Here is a 17622-nt window from a genome sequence, read left to right as displayed (position 1 = left end):
TGCTTTCAGCGTTCCAATACGCAAGGATGTATTGTTGTAGTAAACCTGGCAAAGTAGTTTAATCTTAAAGAATTTACCTTTCAAGTCACTCATGTGAGGTGGGGATAGAGAAGGCAAGAATTTAAGTATATTTAAGCTAATACACAATTATACTACTAAGGGGAACTCCGTTACAACACCCAACAGAACTCTGCCTTGCTTTTAGTGTGGCTATCCCACGCTAACCGGAAATGCATTACATCCAGCTACCCACTCTTTTAAAAAAAGTTTGAATTCCTGGTTCTCATGAAGCCATTGTCATCACTTCTGACATGCTCTGTGTGTCTGTATGCATGTTGTACTCTTTAGGAAGTGCTGCAAATATCACTTGCTACACATGTGAACTATGCACTGGTAACATCATTGGCATTAGCATTAGCCATTTTTTTGCATTTGCTTACAACTGTCTGCAAGACACTCGAACCAGTCCACCCTATAATGAGGTGTACTTGGATCAAAATGTTCAGAATATTTTTGAGCTCAAGCTTTTGTGCTGATTAAAGGCCACTCTCTATAAAACATTGTAGATATGTCATCAGAGCATAAACAGGAGAAGGAAATTAACATCACACGACACAAGTCAGATAATCTGCCTGCCATATTTAATACAATACTTATTATGTTCTTTTAGTTAATAATCTGCATATAATTAAATCATGCAGTTATACAAATCTTGTTAATACAACTATAATATTTTGCTCTTTCAGTTTAAGGGTATCCCAAACGATTAGATCAGTTTTGATATCCTGATAAAACACTAAATAGAGATGAATACCCAAATGAAATCAACAGTTGAAATGATTAGAAACTGGGATCAGGAAGCAGATTAAAATAAATAGTTTGAACAAATGGTTGGCAGATGCACATGCCCTAAAGATAAACTATCTAGTTGTTGCATACTTTCACATCAACTGCCTCTATACTATATCAGTTATTTTTGTACATAAAAAGACGGTTTTACTTTTATAATGGTTACATTCTTTTTTTAAAAAATCTATTTAACACGAGTACAGTAGAGGCTGCTTATCTGAGGTGTCATTAAGACGCTGAGTACAAGGAGTTTTATTGCGCTCCCACATTTTACATACAACATGGCACAAGAAACATTATCTGTTCTTCCATTTACAAGGTTAGTGAAGAACCCTTTTAAAGTCAAAGTCAAGCAGCTCAATAGCATTTGATGACTGCTGGTGCTGTGGATACTTTTATACTGCTTGATGTAATCCACAGGTTTGTATGTGCACAATTAATGTTTGTCGAACCTTTTCTGTGTGCAAATTGGCTGCTAGGTTTGCCGACAAACCTTCAAGGGAAAGAGCAATTTCCCTTGAAGGTGCTGTATCAGATGCACTTATAATGGTGATACTTTTCAAACAACTGTCCTTGCATATTGAACCATATTGTGGTACAATCATTATTTATTCATGCCTACACGAAAAACAGAACACTAAAGTTGGTGTATAAACGCATCTATTCATTTTCTCACCTCCCCCTGCTCTCCTGAAGTCTATGTATTTTTCCCTTCCACTAGGGGTGCATGCACACACTATACCGATGGGAAGAAGATTAGATCACTTTTCCAGTACATTCTTCGAACCAGTCATAGAATCATGGAAATCACAGGACAGAGAGTTTAAGATGGAACCAGCAGATTGACAGGAGTCAACTACTCTAATCCCAATTATCTGCTCTTTCCCTCTAACCTTTTATGTTTGTTATATGTTTAGCAAATATAACTGTGGAGGACAGTGGAGGAGAGATAACAAGAGGAGAAAGGGTGCAGGATCTGATCACTGTATCACCAAGCAGATTGGGAATGGGCAATGGACAATAAAGCAGATCAGGCAGCAGAGGGAGCTGATGGGGAAGGATAATGGGACAAGAAGCTTGGGATGAAGAACTAGAAATTTAGCAAATGACTAATAAAAGTTTACGAGAGAACATGTTAGTTTAGACTTGATGTGCGATTGATTGACAATATTTATCCAGAAGCGGTTAACATAAGCACAAACACCAAATAGTTAATGCAATTTGTATACAACAGGCAAAATACTACAGATGCTGGAAATCTGAAATAAAAGCAGAAATCGCTGGGAACACGCAGCAGGTCAGGCAGCATCTATGGAGAGATGCTGCCTACCCTGCTGCCTGTTTCCAGCAACTTCTGTATATTGTATACAATAAATATTACCTACAAAACATTCCCTCCTGTTTTAATCCCGTGACTGTATCCTCCAACTGAGTCTCACTCCATCCCCACAAAATCACTTCTGGTGTAACCCAGGGCTCCATCTTTGATCCTCTCTTAATTCTCATCTGCATGCTGCTCTTGGTAACATGAGCTGCAAGGGTTAGATACCATTTGTATGTGCACAATACTCAAGTCCACTTCTTCCCTTCCACCTTTGATTCCAGGACTACATTTGTTCTGATTGAATGTATGAATGCCTGGACATCAAGTCCTATAACATTTTGCAGCTGAACATAAAGACTTACATGATCTTGTTCAGTCCTGCCAGCAACGGATTCAATCACCTTCCTTTGGATTCCATCAACTTCCTTGGCTGCTAGCTCAGGCTGCCAGGGGAGCTGACCCAAGTGGTGCACACCATTTGTAATTCCTGAGCTGAGTTTCAAACCTAACCTCCTGTCATAACCAAGACCACCTCCTTTCACCTCTAGAAAATTGCCCACCACGGTATTCTCACCCACTGCTGGTGAAACCTACATCCATTCCTTGGGTTATCTCAAAGATGCACTTTTCTAATCTTTCCTTCACTTGCCTGTGAGCTGCACTCTCCAAAACTGATCTAGAAATCTAAAACTCAGATTCTCTCCTAAACAAAGCTCCAAATACTTGTTACTTTCAACCTCCCAAGCTCCATTCATTGCCAGAACCTCCTCAAATCAGTTAAGGTAGCAGAAAGGAGTAACTAAGTAGATCTTTAAAACCTGCTTTGTTATAAAGCGGGTTCAGTTCTAGTAATAATAAGTTCTAGTTCTAATAATAATAATAATCCCTCCAAAAAATAAAACAATAATAAATTGGTCATTTTCAATCCACGACTGTCTGTGGGACACTGCTGTGCGCAATTGGCTGCCGCATTCGCCCACAAATATACAGTCAATTCACTTTACAGTATATTCTGTGAAGCGCTTTGCGACGTCTAGAAGACGTGAAAAGCGCTATATCAAATGCAAGGATTATTATTAAGATCCTTGTTCTGGTCTTCATAAAATTCTCCACACTCACCCCACTATTGCAATTTTAATCCAACTATTCTCTTGCCAATATACTACAACTTGCATTTGTACAGCACCCTTCATGCCGGACTGCGTCAATTACTAATAATAATCCTTGGGTATATAATAATTCTTGCATTTGATATAGCTCTTTATCAAGTAGTCGAGACATCTCAAAGTGCTTCACAAGATATACTGTGAAGTGGATTGACTGTATTTTGCGGGCAAGATATGGCAGCCAGTTTGCTCATAGCAACATCCCACAAACAGCTGTGAAGTGAGGGACCAATTTGTTTTGTTTTTATCCTTCACAATTTGTTCATTCAAATTCTCATTCACCATTTCTTGTCCTCTACTAACAGACAAGCCATCATCCATCAGGCCCTATGCTCTGGAACTCTCTTACAAAATCAATTTCCCTTGCTATTTCTCTTAAAAATCTCCAAAAAACATCCATTTTACTGTGGATTTTGCCAACATCTTTAAATCCTAACCTGTCCCACAATTACATCTGTCAAGCAATTTGATGCTTTTTTTTTTAAAAATAGAGCTATACAACTGCAAGTTTTCCATAAGATTAAATGTTCAACTTTGTAAAATATTATTTTTCCAATTCAATTAAAGATCTTCGACATCAGACAGAGTCCTTATGATTCATTAATGTTCAGTTAAATTAAAATCAAACTGCATGGTGTCAAGGAGGGGTGAGGGAGTGAGAAAGAAAAGTTTTACAGCATCAAATCTCCTGTCAAATTACAGTTTGGGCTCTTATTGCTTTAAATACTCATTAGGATTGCCTTGACTGTTAGGACTGCTAAGGAAACGGAAGCACTGAAACTAACCCGCAAGATTCTGTAATTCATCCAAGCTTTCCTAAAGTCATTCTGCACCACTGCCAACTGAGCAGTTTTCAGTAGCAAGGAGATACATCCCAGCGGATGTGAGATCAAGCAGAATTCAATTCACTGCTGCTCATTTCAGAAATAGGTGTACATCAACTGTGATTAAATTTAAAACATGTAGCTAGAGTGTTGTTCTATTCCAAACTATCTACACGAACCTGAAATTAAAGGTAGCCACTTTATAAAGTGTCTGTCCATAAGTACATAGGAAATTCTGCTTTCTACACGGTGAGAAACAGCATGAGCATAGTTGAGCCATTTTCCGTGATGAATGGTAATATCCAGGTTTCGGGAATCCAACTTATTGAAGAAATTATTCTTTTGCATATTTGTTTAAGCAATCAGACAAAAACCTAATGAAAATGAAAAGTATCCCAAGTAAAATGAAACCAGGTTTAGATTATGGAAATCAGACCCGAAAATGTTGAGATTAAGGTTCATTACAGGAAAACAATGTATAATGACCACTGCTGAATCTGAATTTAAGTGGTCTTTGAAGACAGATGTTTGCTACACAGGGAAGTAGTTAACACTTCTGTTCATTTTCCCTGCTCCTTCAGCTTTTTTTAATGTGAAGGTTTATTAAAGTAATGTTGAAGCAATTATTCCCAACATTGAGCTAATACATATAAGTAAATTGTATTCAAAAAGTCACAATATAGCTTTCTATTGCAAATGTTACAAATAAAATCCCTTTGGATTCAAAAATAACTCAACTGCATATGACAGCTAAAACAAGCAGATTCATCTGCTTTAATCATTAACCAAGCAAACATACTACACTGTTTTGTGCTCACAAACCCAACAATCCAGTAATCTTTTACGAAAATTCAAAATTTAGTGTATTTCTTTAAAACTTCCAAATTTAAAAAAGGATTTTACACATTATGCTTTTGTTCACAAATATGATGTATAGTGCAAGTCTGGTCCCCTTTCAACAATCATCTGTTTCATCATTCTGGATTGCCTGTTTATGTAACAATGCTTTTACTGGATTTTCAGTGAGTCACCTCACTTGCCTTGGAACTGCAGATTGTATGCCTGAACACAATTTGACGATTCTTCCTTGGAACCCAGACATAAAAGAGTACAATACTGGAAAGCTTGCGGCCCATTCCTCGAACCCTTTGCCAAATAAAATATAGTAAAGTAAGTTGACGAACCATGTCCTCAAAGTGAAATTATAGCAAGCCATTTAAAAAAGGAAAGGCTTCACCAATGACCTCGCAGTCAAAGACACTGGCTATTTAAACCAGAATATGCATGTTCTATGATGTGTTTCCAGTCTGCTCGGAGTTAACCAATCTCAGCCAAAGACCAGTTGAATATTGTACAATTGGCACGGTAGGAGGATCTTTACAGGACAGCTTGTAATTTGCCAGCCAACTTGATGTTCGAGGTCCAAGTCCAATGCCACCTGTCAGACATTCAGTTTACTTATCATGTTTGGGTAGAGTGGGAAGCATTAAAAGCTAAATATCAGAAATAGAGTCTCAGTTACACAATGTGATTATCTAGTGGTATAGAATTTATGCAGCAAATTCAGAAAGAGATTCCCTAGGAAGAGAACCGTGTCTATGGTAAATACGAAGGCATCACAAGCAATACTATTAAAAGCATCAACACAGTAAGTTTCCAAGTACAACTAGAAAAAGCATTGAAGAAAAATCTGAATGTTTCAACTGGTGTTAAGTACATTTGTCAAAATAATCTGAACACAAAATGTGACTCCTGCGGTCTATACCCTTCTTAAACAATTTTTTGAACATCAGAATGATTGCAGTCTACTCAAAGCCCAGTCTTTAGGGTTTGGAGTATCAGGATACATTGGACAAATTTTACATTCTAAATGCATCAAATTTTACAGACAAAACTTTTGTAATCTCCAAATTTGTTAAACAGCATGCAAATTTCACTTGATGAACATTCAGCAACCATGTCACAGCATTAATTTGCAGGCAAGTACACCGACATAATTAAATATCTAGGTATCTACCTACTGTCCAGAACTTCAGATGAATAAGAATGACCCTATTTAAATTATAATGCAAAAATACTACAACAAAATTGAAGTTTATTACACAAATGGAAGAGCTCACTTGTCCAACAACAGACAATGTAATCAAGCTGTCAAATTCTCTCACGATGCTGTCAAACATAAGACTCCCATTACTCTGGTATTAACACAAGAATGCTCTATGAATTCAAATCATAATTCAACAATGGATCAGCAACCAGGGTAATACAAAGTGATGATAGAGTTAAAAGCATAATATTTCCCACAACAATTAAAGCTTTAAGACCCTCATCAAACAGTTTCTACATTAACAAATTAATTGCTAGACTTCATTCCACACAGTCTTGGAAAATATACTTCTGTTCCATGACCAAAACTTCTTAGAAATTTGAATCAGCTTCACTGGGCTCTCAAGAGTAAAATTAATATACACCCAGTGTACCACAAGAACTGAACGCAGACTAAGCTCTACAGATAGTGATCCAAACTAAAATGATCAACCAGTTTTATTTAGTTTTATTTTTCAGAGGAATAAATGGAAACAAATCACTCATTGTGAAATTATTTGTTACAGAAAAGAATAAAGCTTTTTGATGGAGTGATGGCAGATTTATGGAAACACCAGAATGCCAATTCTGCAGGATTTCAGCTCATGCATTATGACTATTAAGAAACACTACTGAAATAAAGCTACATTAACTTTCTTACTGCAATACTAAGCCATTCTCGAATACAAAGAGCAAGTTACAGCTTGGTCACCGAATACTGCGAGCACTGGACCAACTGTCTCAAAAGCTGATTGTATGACCATCTCAAAAGATAAAAGATCAAAGATTAACGAGACTTCATAAACAAACCATCTCAAGCTCAACTCTGCAACTCAAAATGAAAAGTTGGTATTCGGGTTGACAACAACAACTTGCATTTATATAGTGCCCTTCATACCAGACGGTGTCTTGGAGCACTTAAATAAATGTGAGTGCATGCCCATAGCAACTAGACAAAGAGTACGCTTCAACAAGGTTATGTCAGCAGTGCTCATAGTGTAAAATTTGGACTGCCTTCATATCGGTTCACACCAAGCTTCATTGAAAATTACAGTGATACATTTTTACTCTATTTTATGTCACCCTCTCTTTGGACAGTTTCCAATGGATTATGAATATCCAAACTCTAAAAAATCTCTGCATGGGAGTGGTGGGGGGTGTGGGCAAAGAGCAGAAACAGAAAAATCAGTGCGCAGTGACTTCACCTCTGTTACTTAAACAATCAATTAATACAGGAATTTATTCTTGAACCTGTAAATGGACGTGCATTGAATAAATTGCCGGCTTACCACTTTTTTCTGATGTTCTCAGAAAGATCATGTCAGCAGGAATCCGCTGGTTCTGAAACAGAAGTAAACAAATTGTGATCATTATTTGTAAGTTAAATGAAAGTAATCATTGAAAAGATTTTTGGATTGGTAAACCACTGAGTAAGATTTTTCTTAGTCTATGAAACCGTTCACTATGCTTAACAGTCTCTAAACTACTAGAGTACCACTTGTGTGTGAGTAAGATGGAGCTCAGGCAATACTAATTTTTAGAAAGACAACGCTATAATCTATCAACGAGAACCGGTTGAATCAAGATATCCTTTACGGACTGAAGAATACAGAAGAAAATGTTAAACGCCTGACTCAATCACATTCTTGATTATTTTGATTGTCTTGAAGGCGTGATAAGCGCTATATCAAATGCAAGGATTATTATTATTATTCGTATCATGAGATCAAGGTAATTTCCAAAACTCAAGCTTCCTTTCTGTGCACCATACATTATGTGGAACTCCATCTACGATCTCTTCCAAAGGATAATCCAAAGTGTTTTAACTCATTGCAATATTTCAGGCTCATACATATTCTATCCATATGAACGACAAACTACTTTGCCTTCAAACTATTGTCCTTCTGTACTTGCTAAATTATGTAATCTGTCATACTAGTCAAATTGAAAGTTTTAGCTCAATTCATGATTAGCTAATCTGTGATCACATGTATATTTTTGGTGATCTTATCACTTTGGACATTTCCAAAGCTGCCATCTTATTCACACAAAAGGAAATCAACAGCTGTACCAAGTTACCAGGAAGAGTCATAGAGTACAGCTGAAACCAGGCTGTTGGGACTCTTAATGGTTGGATACTATAATGGGAAGGCAATTTTGCACAGATTAGATAAAATGAGCATCATCCAATCGTCTCTCATGACCTTACATTAAAATTATGTTCATAACAATCTAATTTCCTCAGACATCAGTCAGGATTAGCCATAACTTTCCACAGCTGCATGTCAACAAGACAAACCAATTGGTTTGGTTCTTGCCAGTACTTATGTGCCTCTGGCTCAGCTTCCAACAACCTCCCTGGCTATTCACTCGAGCGGAATCTGGTATTAAAAAATTCTATCTCTGGCATGTGGCCAAGTTTACCTCAACCTCACAATCTCAGTTGTTGAAACTTTTATTCGTGCTTTTATCACCTAAAGAAGAGTTTTCTTTTCTAGTGTTCACTTTGCATCTATTTTGCAATCAATTTTGGAAAGACTAAAAGAGTGCATTCACTAACGGAGTACCTCATGCGAAAAGCTATATGTGCCCCAAAGGCTTTCTCTACAAGTTATGAACATTGCACAACTTAAGACACAAGAATATTAAATCTGATACTCAAAAACAAATACATACTGCATTTAGGATAGCATTCTTTAGGAAATTTCTATGTGGCCCTGAAGAGCAAGAATAAGTTAAGGGTATGGGAAAAGGGCAGGAAATTGGTATGAGTAGTTAGCTCCATTAAGTTTGATAGACCTAATATCGTCATCTTATTTCTATAATTTTAAAATATTAACATTTTTAAATCATTTTGTTCAGTGATTTATTAATGCACAATGCAATTTACGGTTTAATGTAATTATATAACTTATGCTTTGCATATCAAAGATGCAATGTTGAAGTTTAGTCTTCTGTGCTTTCATTAAAGATTTGAAGGAAAGATCTTAAATAAGTACATTTGGAGAATCTGGCATTTTGCTAATTGAAATAGATATTGTTGGTGATGTGGTTTTTGCAGAAACATTCAGAATTCTCATACTAATTTACTTTAAGTGCTTTCAGGTGATCAGATATGCTGGATGTAAATTAAACATAAATTCTACATGGTGGACAAACCAGATGGGATAGGCCAATTATATTTGCCAAGAAGAGCGCATAGCATAACCGCAGTAATTACTTTTGTGATTTCTCATCCAACTATCCTGGTGGCAAATTAATATTCTGGAATACTTGACTGAATACTTGTCAATGATATTTGGAATCAAGGTCTTGTGAAAAACAAGAACACTCCTCTGCTTCAAAAAAATCTTAAAAACACTTCAGACCAGATCTTGCATGCAGTTAGCAGACAGGACAATTCTCTGTGACTCAGTTCAGGCCCCAAAAAACATTATAATGAGGTGTAGATTAAATCTCTGAATACCTGTGCTATTTTTAAAGATTCAGACATCTACAACAACAAAATTACATTTGTATAGCGCCTTTCACGTCGGGAGGACGTCCCAAGGCGCTGGACAGACAGAGTAACAGACCCGAGCTGGGGGTCGGGGTGGGGGAGGTTGGAGGGTGGGCGGGGCAGGGAGCTCGAAAGCACAGTCAAAGAGGAGGGTCTTGAGTTGGGTCCTGAAGGTGGTAAGGGAAAATATTAATGATCATTTTCAGTGTCTGGCTTGATACTAGACAAATATTAAATCATTTAGCACATCAGATATTGGAGGTGAAAATGTGCTTTGAACAGGGAAAAGTACCTCAAGATGATGGGAGACCCATGGTCATCATGCCAACCCATGAGTTCCTCAGCCCTGAGGCTATTGTACCAAAGTACCTCTCCTCCAAAGAAAACCTGTGTAATAATAATCCTTGCATTTGATATAGCCTTATCATGTCTTCGAGACGTCTCAAAGCACTTCACAGAATATCCTGTAAAGTGAATTGACTGTATATTTTGTGGGCGAAACGCAGCAGCCAATTGCACACAGCAGTGTCCCACAAACAGTCATGGATTGAGTGACCAAATTATTATTATTAATTTTTTGGAAGGAATTATTACCCCGATGATACGCCAATGACTAACAACCGGATTTCTACTCACTGCTAGGCAAACAAAGATGTGTGGAGTAAGGAAACTTGCCCAACATTTCGCCCAGCCGGGAATGGAACCCAGGTCCTCTGCTTGTGAGGCAAGCGCTCTAACCACTGAGCTACAGGACTACACAATGCATTACAATTCAAATTCTCAAAATCTGAATCAATCAATCCAGCCTATAGTTTCCAACAATAGGTATAGTTGGAAAAACAGTCACCTGTTCCACACAAGCAATCGTGCTCTCTGTGATTGTTCTGCCTTCCACTAATTTGGCAAAAATTCAAACAAACAGTTCTCAGGTTACAGTTCTCGTGCCAACAACCCTGCAATGGTGCACCAACAAGTGGTTGAAACCGGAGCAAAAACAATGCATCTGAGCTGTCAGAATACAGCAGATAAAATAGAGACTGTGCAGGTGGTTTACACTTCGGGAAAATAATTCCATTATTATTCACGGTCTTTCTGAGTGTTTCGATGCAATAAGCTCTTTGAGACATCTAGAAGACATGAAAAGCGCTATATCAAATGCAAGGATTATTATTATTTATACAGAAACTATTCTCATTAGAAAAGGATTAAATACTGTATCAAAGCTTTGAGAAATTATCCTACGTGAAGGGTGCTATATAAATAAATAATCCTTGCATTTGATATAGCGCTTTTCACGTCTTTTCGACGTCTCAAAGCGCTTCACAGAATAGATTGTAAAGTGAATTGACCATATATTTGTGGGTGAAACGCGGCAGCCAATTGAGCACAGTAGTGTCCCACAAACAGTCGTGGATTAAAAATGATCAATTTATTATTGTTTTGTTTTGGAGGGATTATTATTAGGCGTGTGGAGTAAGGAAACTTGCCCAAGGTTTCGCCCTGTCTGGAATTGAACCCAGGTGTCTCGCTTGCAAGGCAAGTGCTCTACCACTGAGCTACAGGACTCCATATATATAAATGCACATTGTTGGATTTCTGAATTATAGTTTAAAGCACACTAAACTTTTTAAAAAAGAAATGGACTTTTATGTAAAAGCTTCACATTTTTGTGAGCTTTGATTTTTTTTCTGTACAAAAAATCACTGCTTGGGTGTTTAGCATTATCTGAAAATAATAATAAAAAAATTGAAAAGTCATCAATTACAAAATGGCCATGTTTTGCACATACCAATAGCACAGTGCAAACCACCAATAAGAATATTTTGACAGTGATGGCCAGTTTCCTCTTCATATTCATGGCTACTCAATATCAAGTTAGGAGATAAATAATAATCCTTGCATTTGATGTAGTGCTTTTCACCTATTAAGAATCAGATTTTGTAATGAATATTCCTTCAATTTTCTTCCCTTTCCCTTGGGTCAAACACCAACTTCTGTCAACGTTCCTAGGCCTCCACCAAATCCAGTTTGAACTGACCTCCAAAAAGTGCAGGTGTAGATCTAGTGACCATAACTTCCAAATGTTCCACCCACTCCACAAGACAGCAACAGGACTATCCTTGGTACCTTTCCATTGCAAAATATTGTGACCTGGGAGCTAACACTAAATGCTTTGGCCACCTATTTGTAGCACAATGATCCATCCACCCCCCAAAAAAATCATTTTTTACAAAAAATATTGTCAATCCACTTTACAATATATTCTATGAAGTGCTTTGAAATGTCTCAACGATGTGATAAAATAACATCAAATGCAAGGAATATTAGTAAAACACAAAATACTGCAAATGCTGGAAATCTGAAAACATAAACAGAAGTCGTGGAAACACTCAGCAGGTCAGTTCTGACCATGTTCTGACAAAGGGTCGTGGACCCGAAACGTTGACTCACTTTCCTTTCTCCATAGATGCTGCCTGACCTGCTGAGTGTTCCCAGCGACTGATGGCTTTGTTTTGCAGGATTATTGGTATGCATTACTTTTCTATTTTTGCATATTTATTTTAACTTTAATTTTACTTAAATATTCCTCTATTTGTTATATTTATTTTTCACATGATACATTTTGCTGTTTGATAATACTTTTTGGCACTTATCCTCTTTTTATCGATTCAACATTCTTTAATTTGTTCACTTTGATGTTCACTTGTATTATGCTGCCAAAGTGTTAATACAAATGAATCAATTCATTTCTCTTTTGAGTTGTATGATCAATGTGGACAATTTAGCAAATTCTTATTTCTAGTACTTATTAGAAATCTATATCTGGTCATTCACTTCATGCCTATTTGTGGGACACTGCTGTGCGCAAATTGGTTGAGGGAGAGTGCGAGAGATGCACTAGGAAAAAGTCGAAGAGATTACAGTTACAGTACAACTGATGGAAAAAGTTTTAAAATTTGCCAATTTTATTTTGCTTATTTTTGGTTCCCATGTCCCAATTAAGAAATATCAGGTTCTCTACTACGCTTCTCATTTAGAGGATTTAAGAACATGAAGAAATACAACAGGTACAAACCTTCTCAACTATAATAAGATCTCCCACTTGGATGTCAGAGCTCTTCACCTGTACTTTGCCTAAAACAAAAAACAAATTAATTAGTGCACATCAGTTCAACTGGTGGCCAGATTTTTTTTNGATAGGACACAAACTGCCCAATTTGGAATCTCAAAATGTGAAAGATGCAATTAATACAAATCAGTTTGGTAAATTTTGCATTTTACCCCAATATTGTTATCAGTCATTAACCCATTAAGTTTATAATAAATTATATTGGATGTTTTAAAGATACTCTTAATTGCACAAAGCAATTTATTTAAACTCCTTTGGTCACAAATAGCAGTCGACGTGCTACTTGCAATGAGATAAGAAAAAGCAAACAAGTCAGACCTAGCTCGTCGAGCACATCTTTATGAAAAGACAAAGCAATGATAACAATAGTTCCAGCTCAGTAACTGAAGGGTTACAGTCATTACTACTTAAGGCACATTTTACTGATGGACGTCATACTTGGAAATTCTGCAATAAAAGTAGGATGTGAATAAAACTTTATATTATTAAAGCTTTTGGAGCAATTTTCATAAAATATTTTCCCAAGGTTCATTTTTCAATTTATAAAATCTTGTTTCTAATCCTACAGGCCTAATTCCAATGTAATACTGGGCACAAGGCCACAGGAAACTAATGGGAAACTGCATGGATAAAATTCTTGCTCCTTAGGTCATCTCAGATAGAGCCATTTAATACCTACTTATGGAAGTCAGGAAGTCAGTCCCAGTGAAACTATTGCTTTTCATTGCTGGTTGCAGATTTCACACCAGCACTCTGCAACGTACGCATGAGCTTGCAATGGAGAATTTTAAACTGAGAATGACTAGGCAAGAATAAATTCATTGAAGCGCCCTGGGACGCTACTCTGCGTGAATAGCGCTATATAAGTGCAAATTACTATTGCAAAATATAGAACAATTTGTATTTAAATAATGTCCTTCACACAGGATAGCATTTTGAAGCATGGTAAAAATATATACACACACATACATATACACATACAGACACACACTAATATATATCACACCACCGGCGGTATATTGAATCTTGCATCAAAGATTGTCAAACCTGATTGCATCAGTGGAACTTCGGAGGCATCAATTTCAAATTTTATGTAAGTAAATAATTCAGTATTCAAAACATCAGAATTGTTAATTTTCAAAAATTCTAATGATTAGTATTTATAAAAACTACTGACTAACCTACCTACAAATTATTACTGTATGGGGTTGTGAGAAAAATACTCTCACCTCGTATGGTAAGTTTGCTGTAGAGCTGAGAGTTCATCTCTTCATCTCGCTGATAACGACGAAACTCATCCAATGCTTCTCGGACTATTGTCACTGCCATAACAAAACCCTGGAGAATAACAGTTACGGCATTAGGAATAATGAAAAGCAACATTATTAGCATCTATTATGCAAATCGGTAAACCATTTTTTTTGGGGGGTGGTGGGGGGGAGATTTACAGATACCTTTATTTAGGTCATTAACCAACAAAGAAGAATTAACTTTTCATTGACTGTTAATTAAACAATCAGGGCACCCCTATTTCTCCCATATACTAGAAGTCACAATTCACTAATTGACTAACACAATAAGCGCAAATAGCAATAACAAGGCATTTTGACCAAGGTTTATGGTGTTCCCATTTGATATTTTTACTCTATTTCAAGACACACTGATTGTAACATAATGTTACTACAGTATTACCAAAAGTCTTTGAAGTCATTTTGTTCATATATCCCAGGCCAAATGGTCACTGATTTCATCTATTATCCTCCCGACGTGAAAAGCGCTATATCAAATTCAAGGATTATTATTATTATTATGTGGACTCTGAAAACTTGAATGTTGGCTTCTCATTAATGGTGTTTGCTGGATTGCAGTTTACACAATCTAGAAAATTCACAACAGTCCACTCCTCATCTAAAGTCAAATATTGAGCAACAACCCAAATTAGCTCTTTTAAATGTTCTAAAGTGTCTGTAAAAGGAACCCATTTCAAATTTATAATTTCAAATAGACAAAGCAATTTTTGGCAAAATGTAAAAAAGCAGAAGACTACATCAACCAACACTATATACAAATGCTGTATGCATCAAACAGGATTAAGCAGGATACAACTTTAAGGTTCAATGATGGCTCTTGGTTCGATTGGCTAGCATTCAGTATTGCATTGAGTTAAAAATTCAAAATCCTCTAAAATAAAATTGGTCAATTCAAATTGAGTTCAGGTCAGGGAACAAACATCACCTACTCATATAATCGCATTGCATCCTTCTGATGTTTTACCAATGTTGTATGACTATCAAATACAAGAAGCTGCAGTAAGAATTTTTAGCATTTCTCAATTAAAAAATCAGGCACAGAATTTACCCCCAAAAAATCTTGGGTGTTCCTTTTGTTGGTTAAGAAACATTCAGTGACTACCAGTAGGTGGACCACTCTCTCCAGCAAACAGAATCACATTCTTCCAGATCGCTCGCCTGTCTTTAATTTGAAGTACTGATCTCCCCCCCTCCCTTTATAAAATTGTAATCTCCAGTCATTGTGGTTACTTGTTTTTAAGTTTAATTTTGTTTTCTGGGCTTGATCAGCCAAAGAGGGGCAAAATCCACACTCTCCTCGACCCATAAAAGACTTTTAAGTGATTCAGAATCTATTCCATGTCCTTAAGTTACTTTTAGATTTGACAGATTCTGATTCACGTAACAGAAAGTTGAAAGCTGTCAAAAATTATCCAGGTGAGCAATAGAGGCAGCATATGAATTTGCTTAAATTAAGGAGAGATAAGGTTAAAGATCAGTGGTTAATGATTATTGAGAACATTTATTGGAGTTCCTGTACTGAGGTTTCTCCTGAAGAGTGCTTAACAACCAAATAAAATCAGGAAAATATTGTTTTAAAATAACTACTTTGAGAATATTAAAAAATGCATAAAGCATTCCAAACTTAACATTTAACACATTACTCACCAGAGGAGCCCAGTATGTATACAGATAGCCTATCTTCAGTTCTGGTACAAATTGTGAACATGACACCACCAAAAAATAAAGATTCAAGAAAAACTTGAACTGTTGATACAACACCTGCATGATAAAATGATTATAATTAAGATTGATTCATAAGGTTTTTTCTTGCACCATCTTAAAAGCTGTTAAATACAAAGTAAAACCACAGTCACCTACAACTGCATTTGAAGGAAAGTGGTCGGGAAGGCAGGGAGGTTTAGAGAAAGAAGCATAACCCAGACTTGGAAAGAGGAAATAAAGTCTGGAGAAAATTATTCCAAGCACTCCCACGAGAGAGAATATAACGATACACAATAGCTCACAATATCTGCATGCCTATAACCACATATTCATTCAACCACAAAGCAGTGATATCTCACAATAAAGTCACTGTGATTTCATGCCGGGACACTCAGTTTAACAAAGTGGTAGCGGGAATTTGCAGTAGCAAAGGACTTGTACTGTGGGAGCCAGGACTGCAATGTGGGGAGAGAAAAAAAAACTGCGGCAAGAGCAAAATGATTATACATTTCACAGCAGAAAACGTAAAGCGTCTATTTGGAGTCAAACAAGGCACTCGGGTTTGCACCATAGCAAAGTCCTAAAACAGCCATGAGGTGAATACTCAAGTTTATCTGAGAGAAGTTGTTGGTCAGGACACTGGGTCAAACTCCCTTCCTTTTTTGAATAATGCCATGGATTCTTTAACATCCACCTTAAAAAGCAAACAGCAAAGTTTAATGTCTAATTTTGAGCTCAAAGTCTCGACATGGGGCTTGAAACTTCAAGAGTGCTACCAACTGACCTATTGATGCTTCACTGATGTTTTATATCTATAAGTGCACATTTTCTAGTCAGACAACCTTGTGAGGAGCAGATAAATGGTACATCTTTACATTCAGAAAATCTATTTTTGGTGTTTGTGGGAGCTACAGGGATTGGAAGGATTTTTTTTTAAAAAAACTGATAAATGTTCATCCAGCTCTAATAGGAAAACTGAAAAGGCCCAGCAAGTGCAATTAAAGTTGCAGGATTTTGTTATTTTACAGAAAAATACAACCAGTTCTGGAAGTGGGAAATAATGTTAGCAACAGGCAACGTCATAACATAGACACGACTGCAAATTTGTTAAAGCTGCTGAACAAATTATTTGCTGCCTCGAGATTGACTTTGTGGGGTACAGAAATAGAGATAAGGACCAGCACTGTAAGGAGTAATAGAGAAGGACTGGCATTGTCTCTTAGTTTGTAGGTTTTAGATTTGCTGAAAATTTCCAAATGCACGCAAGGTTCATTCACTCACCCCAGGTACAAACGTAAAGAAGTTATACTTCTGGTTTTTGATGGCATTCCTTGGATATTTTTCCTCACACTTCTCTGGACATCCCAGCCATACCGTGCGAGCCTTATGTTCCTTCTTTCTCCGACAGATGTTTGCAAGCCAGTCACAGCAACTACAAGGAAAGGGACACAATTCTAAATATTCATCAACTTCCAGAATCATTTTTTAAAAATTGGGTTAAAGGCAATTGTACCACCTCAAATTAATGGCTTTTATCTAAATTGCAAAAGTATTCTTTGATGTTCCAGAAACATGAGTTCACCACGATAAGCTTTCTTCGAATGTTATTGGGAGGGAGCTCACCTTTAGCACTACTTGAAAACACAAGCCCCAAATTACCAACTTAAACTTTTTTTTCTGTTTCCCAGCTCCTTTTGCTCAAATGTTTTTCATATTGGCTACTCAATCCTT

General features: G+C 36.7%; 1 protein-coding gene across 1 annotated transcript in view; it reads right to left on the bottom strand.

Moving 5' to 3' along the window:
- Positions 1-17622, bottom strand: part of atp9b (ATPase phospholipid transporting 9B) — a 148938-nt gene that overhangs the window by 115763 nt on the left and 15553 nt on the right. Inside the window, exons 3-7 of the mRNA XM_007900576.2 lie at positions 17173-17323; positions 15835-15948; positions 14107-14215; positions 12824-12882; positions 7538-7589 (exon numbers count right to left, since the gene is read on the bottom strand). Of these exons, the coding sequence (XP_007898767.1) occupies positions 7538-7589; positions 12824-12882; positions 14107-14215; positions 15835-15948; positions 17173-17323 (485 nt within the window). The remainder of the gene's footprint in view (positions 1-7537; positions 7590-12823; positions 12883-14106; positions 14216-15834; positions 15949-17172; positions 17324-17622) is intronic.

The sequence above is a fragment of the Callorhinchus milii genome, unplaced genomic scaffold (assembly GCF_018977255.1).
Source record: "Callorhinchus milii isolate IMCB2004 unplaced genomic scaffold, IMCB_Cmil_1.0 Scaffold2, whole genome shotgun sequence".
NCBI lineage: Eukaryota > Metazoa > Chordata > Chondrichthyes > Chimaeriformes > Callorhinchidae > Callorhinchus > Callorhinchus milii.
The sequence above is the reverse complement of the archived record's forward strand: the minus strand, read 5'-3'. Positions and strand labels throughout refer to the sequence as shown.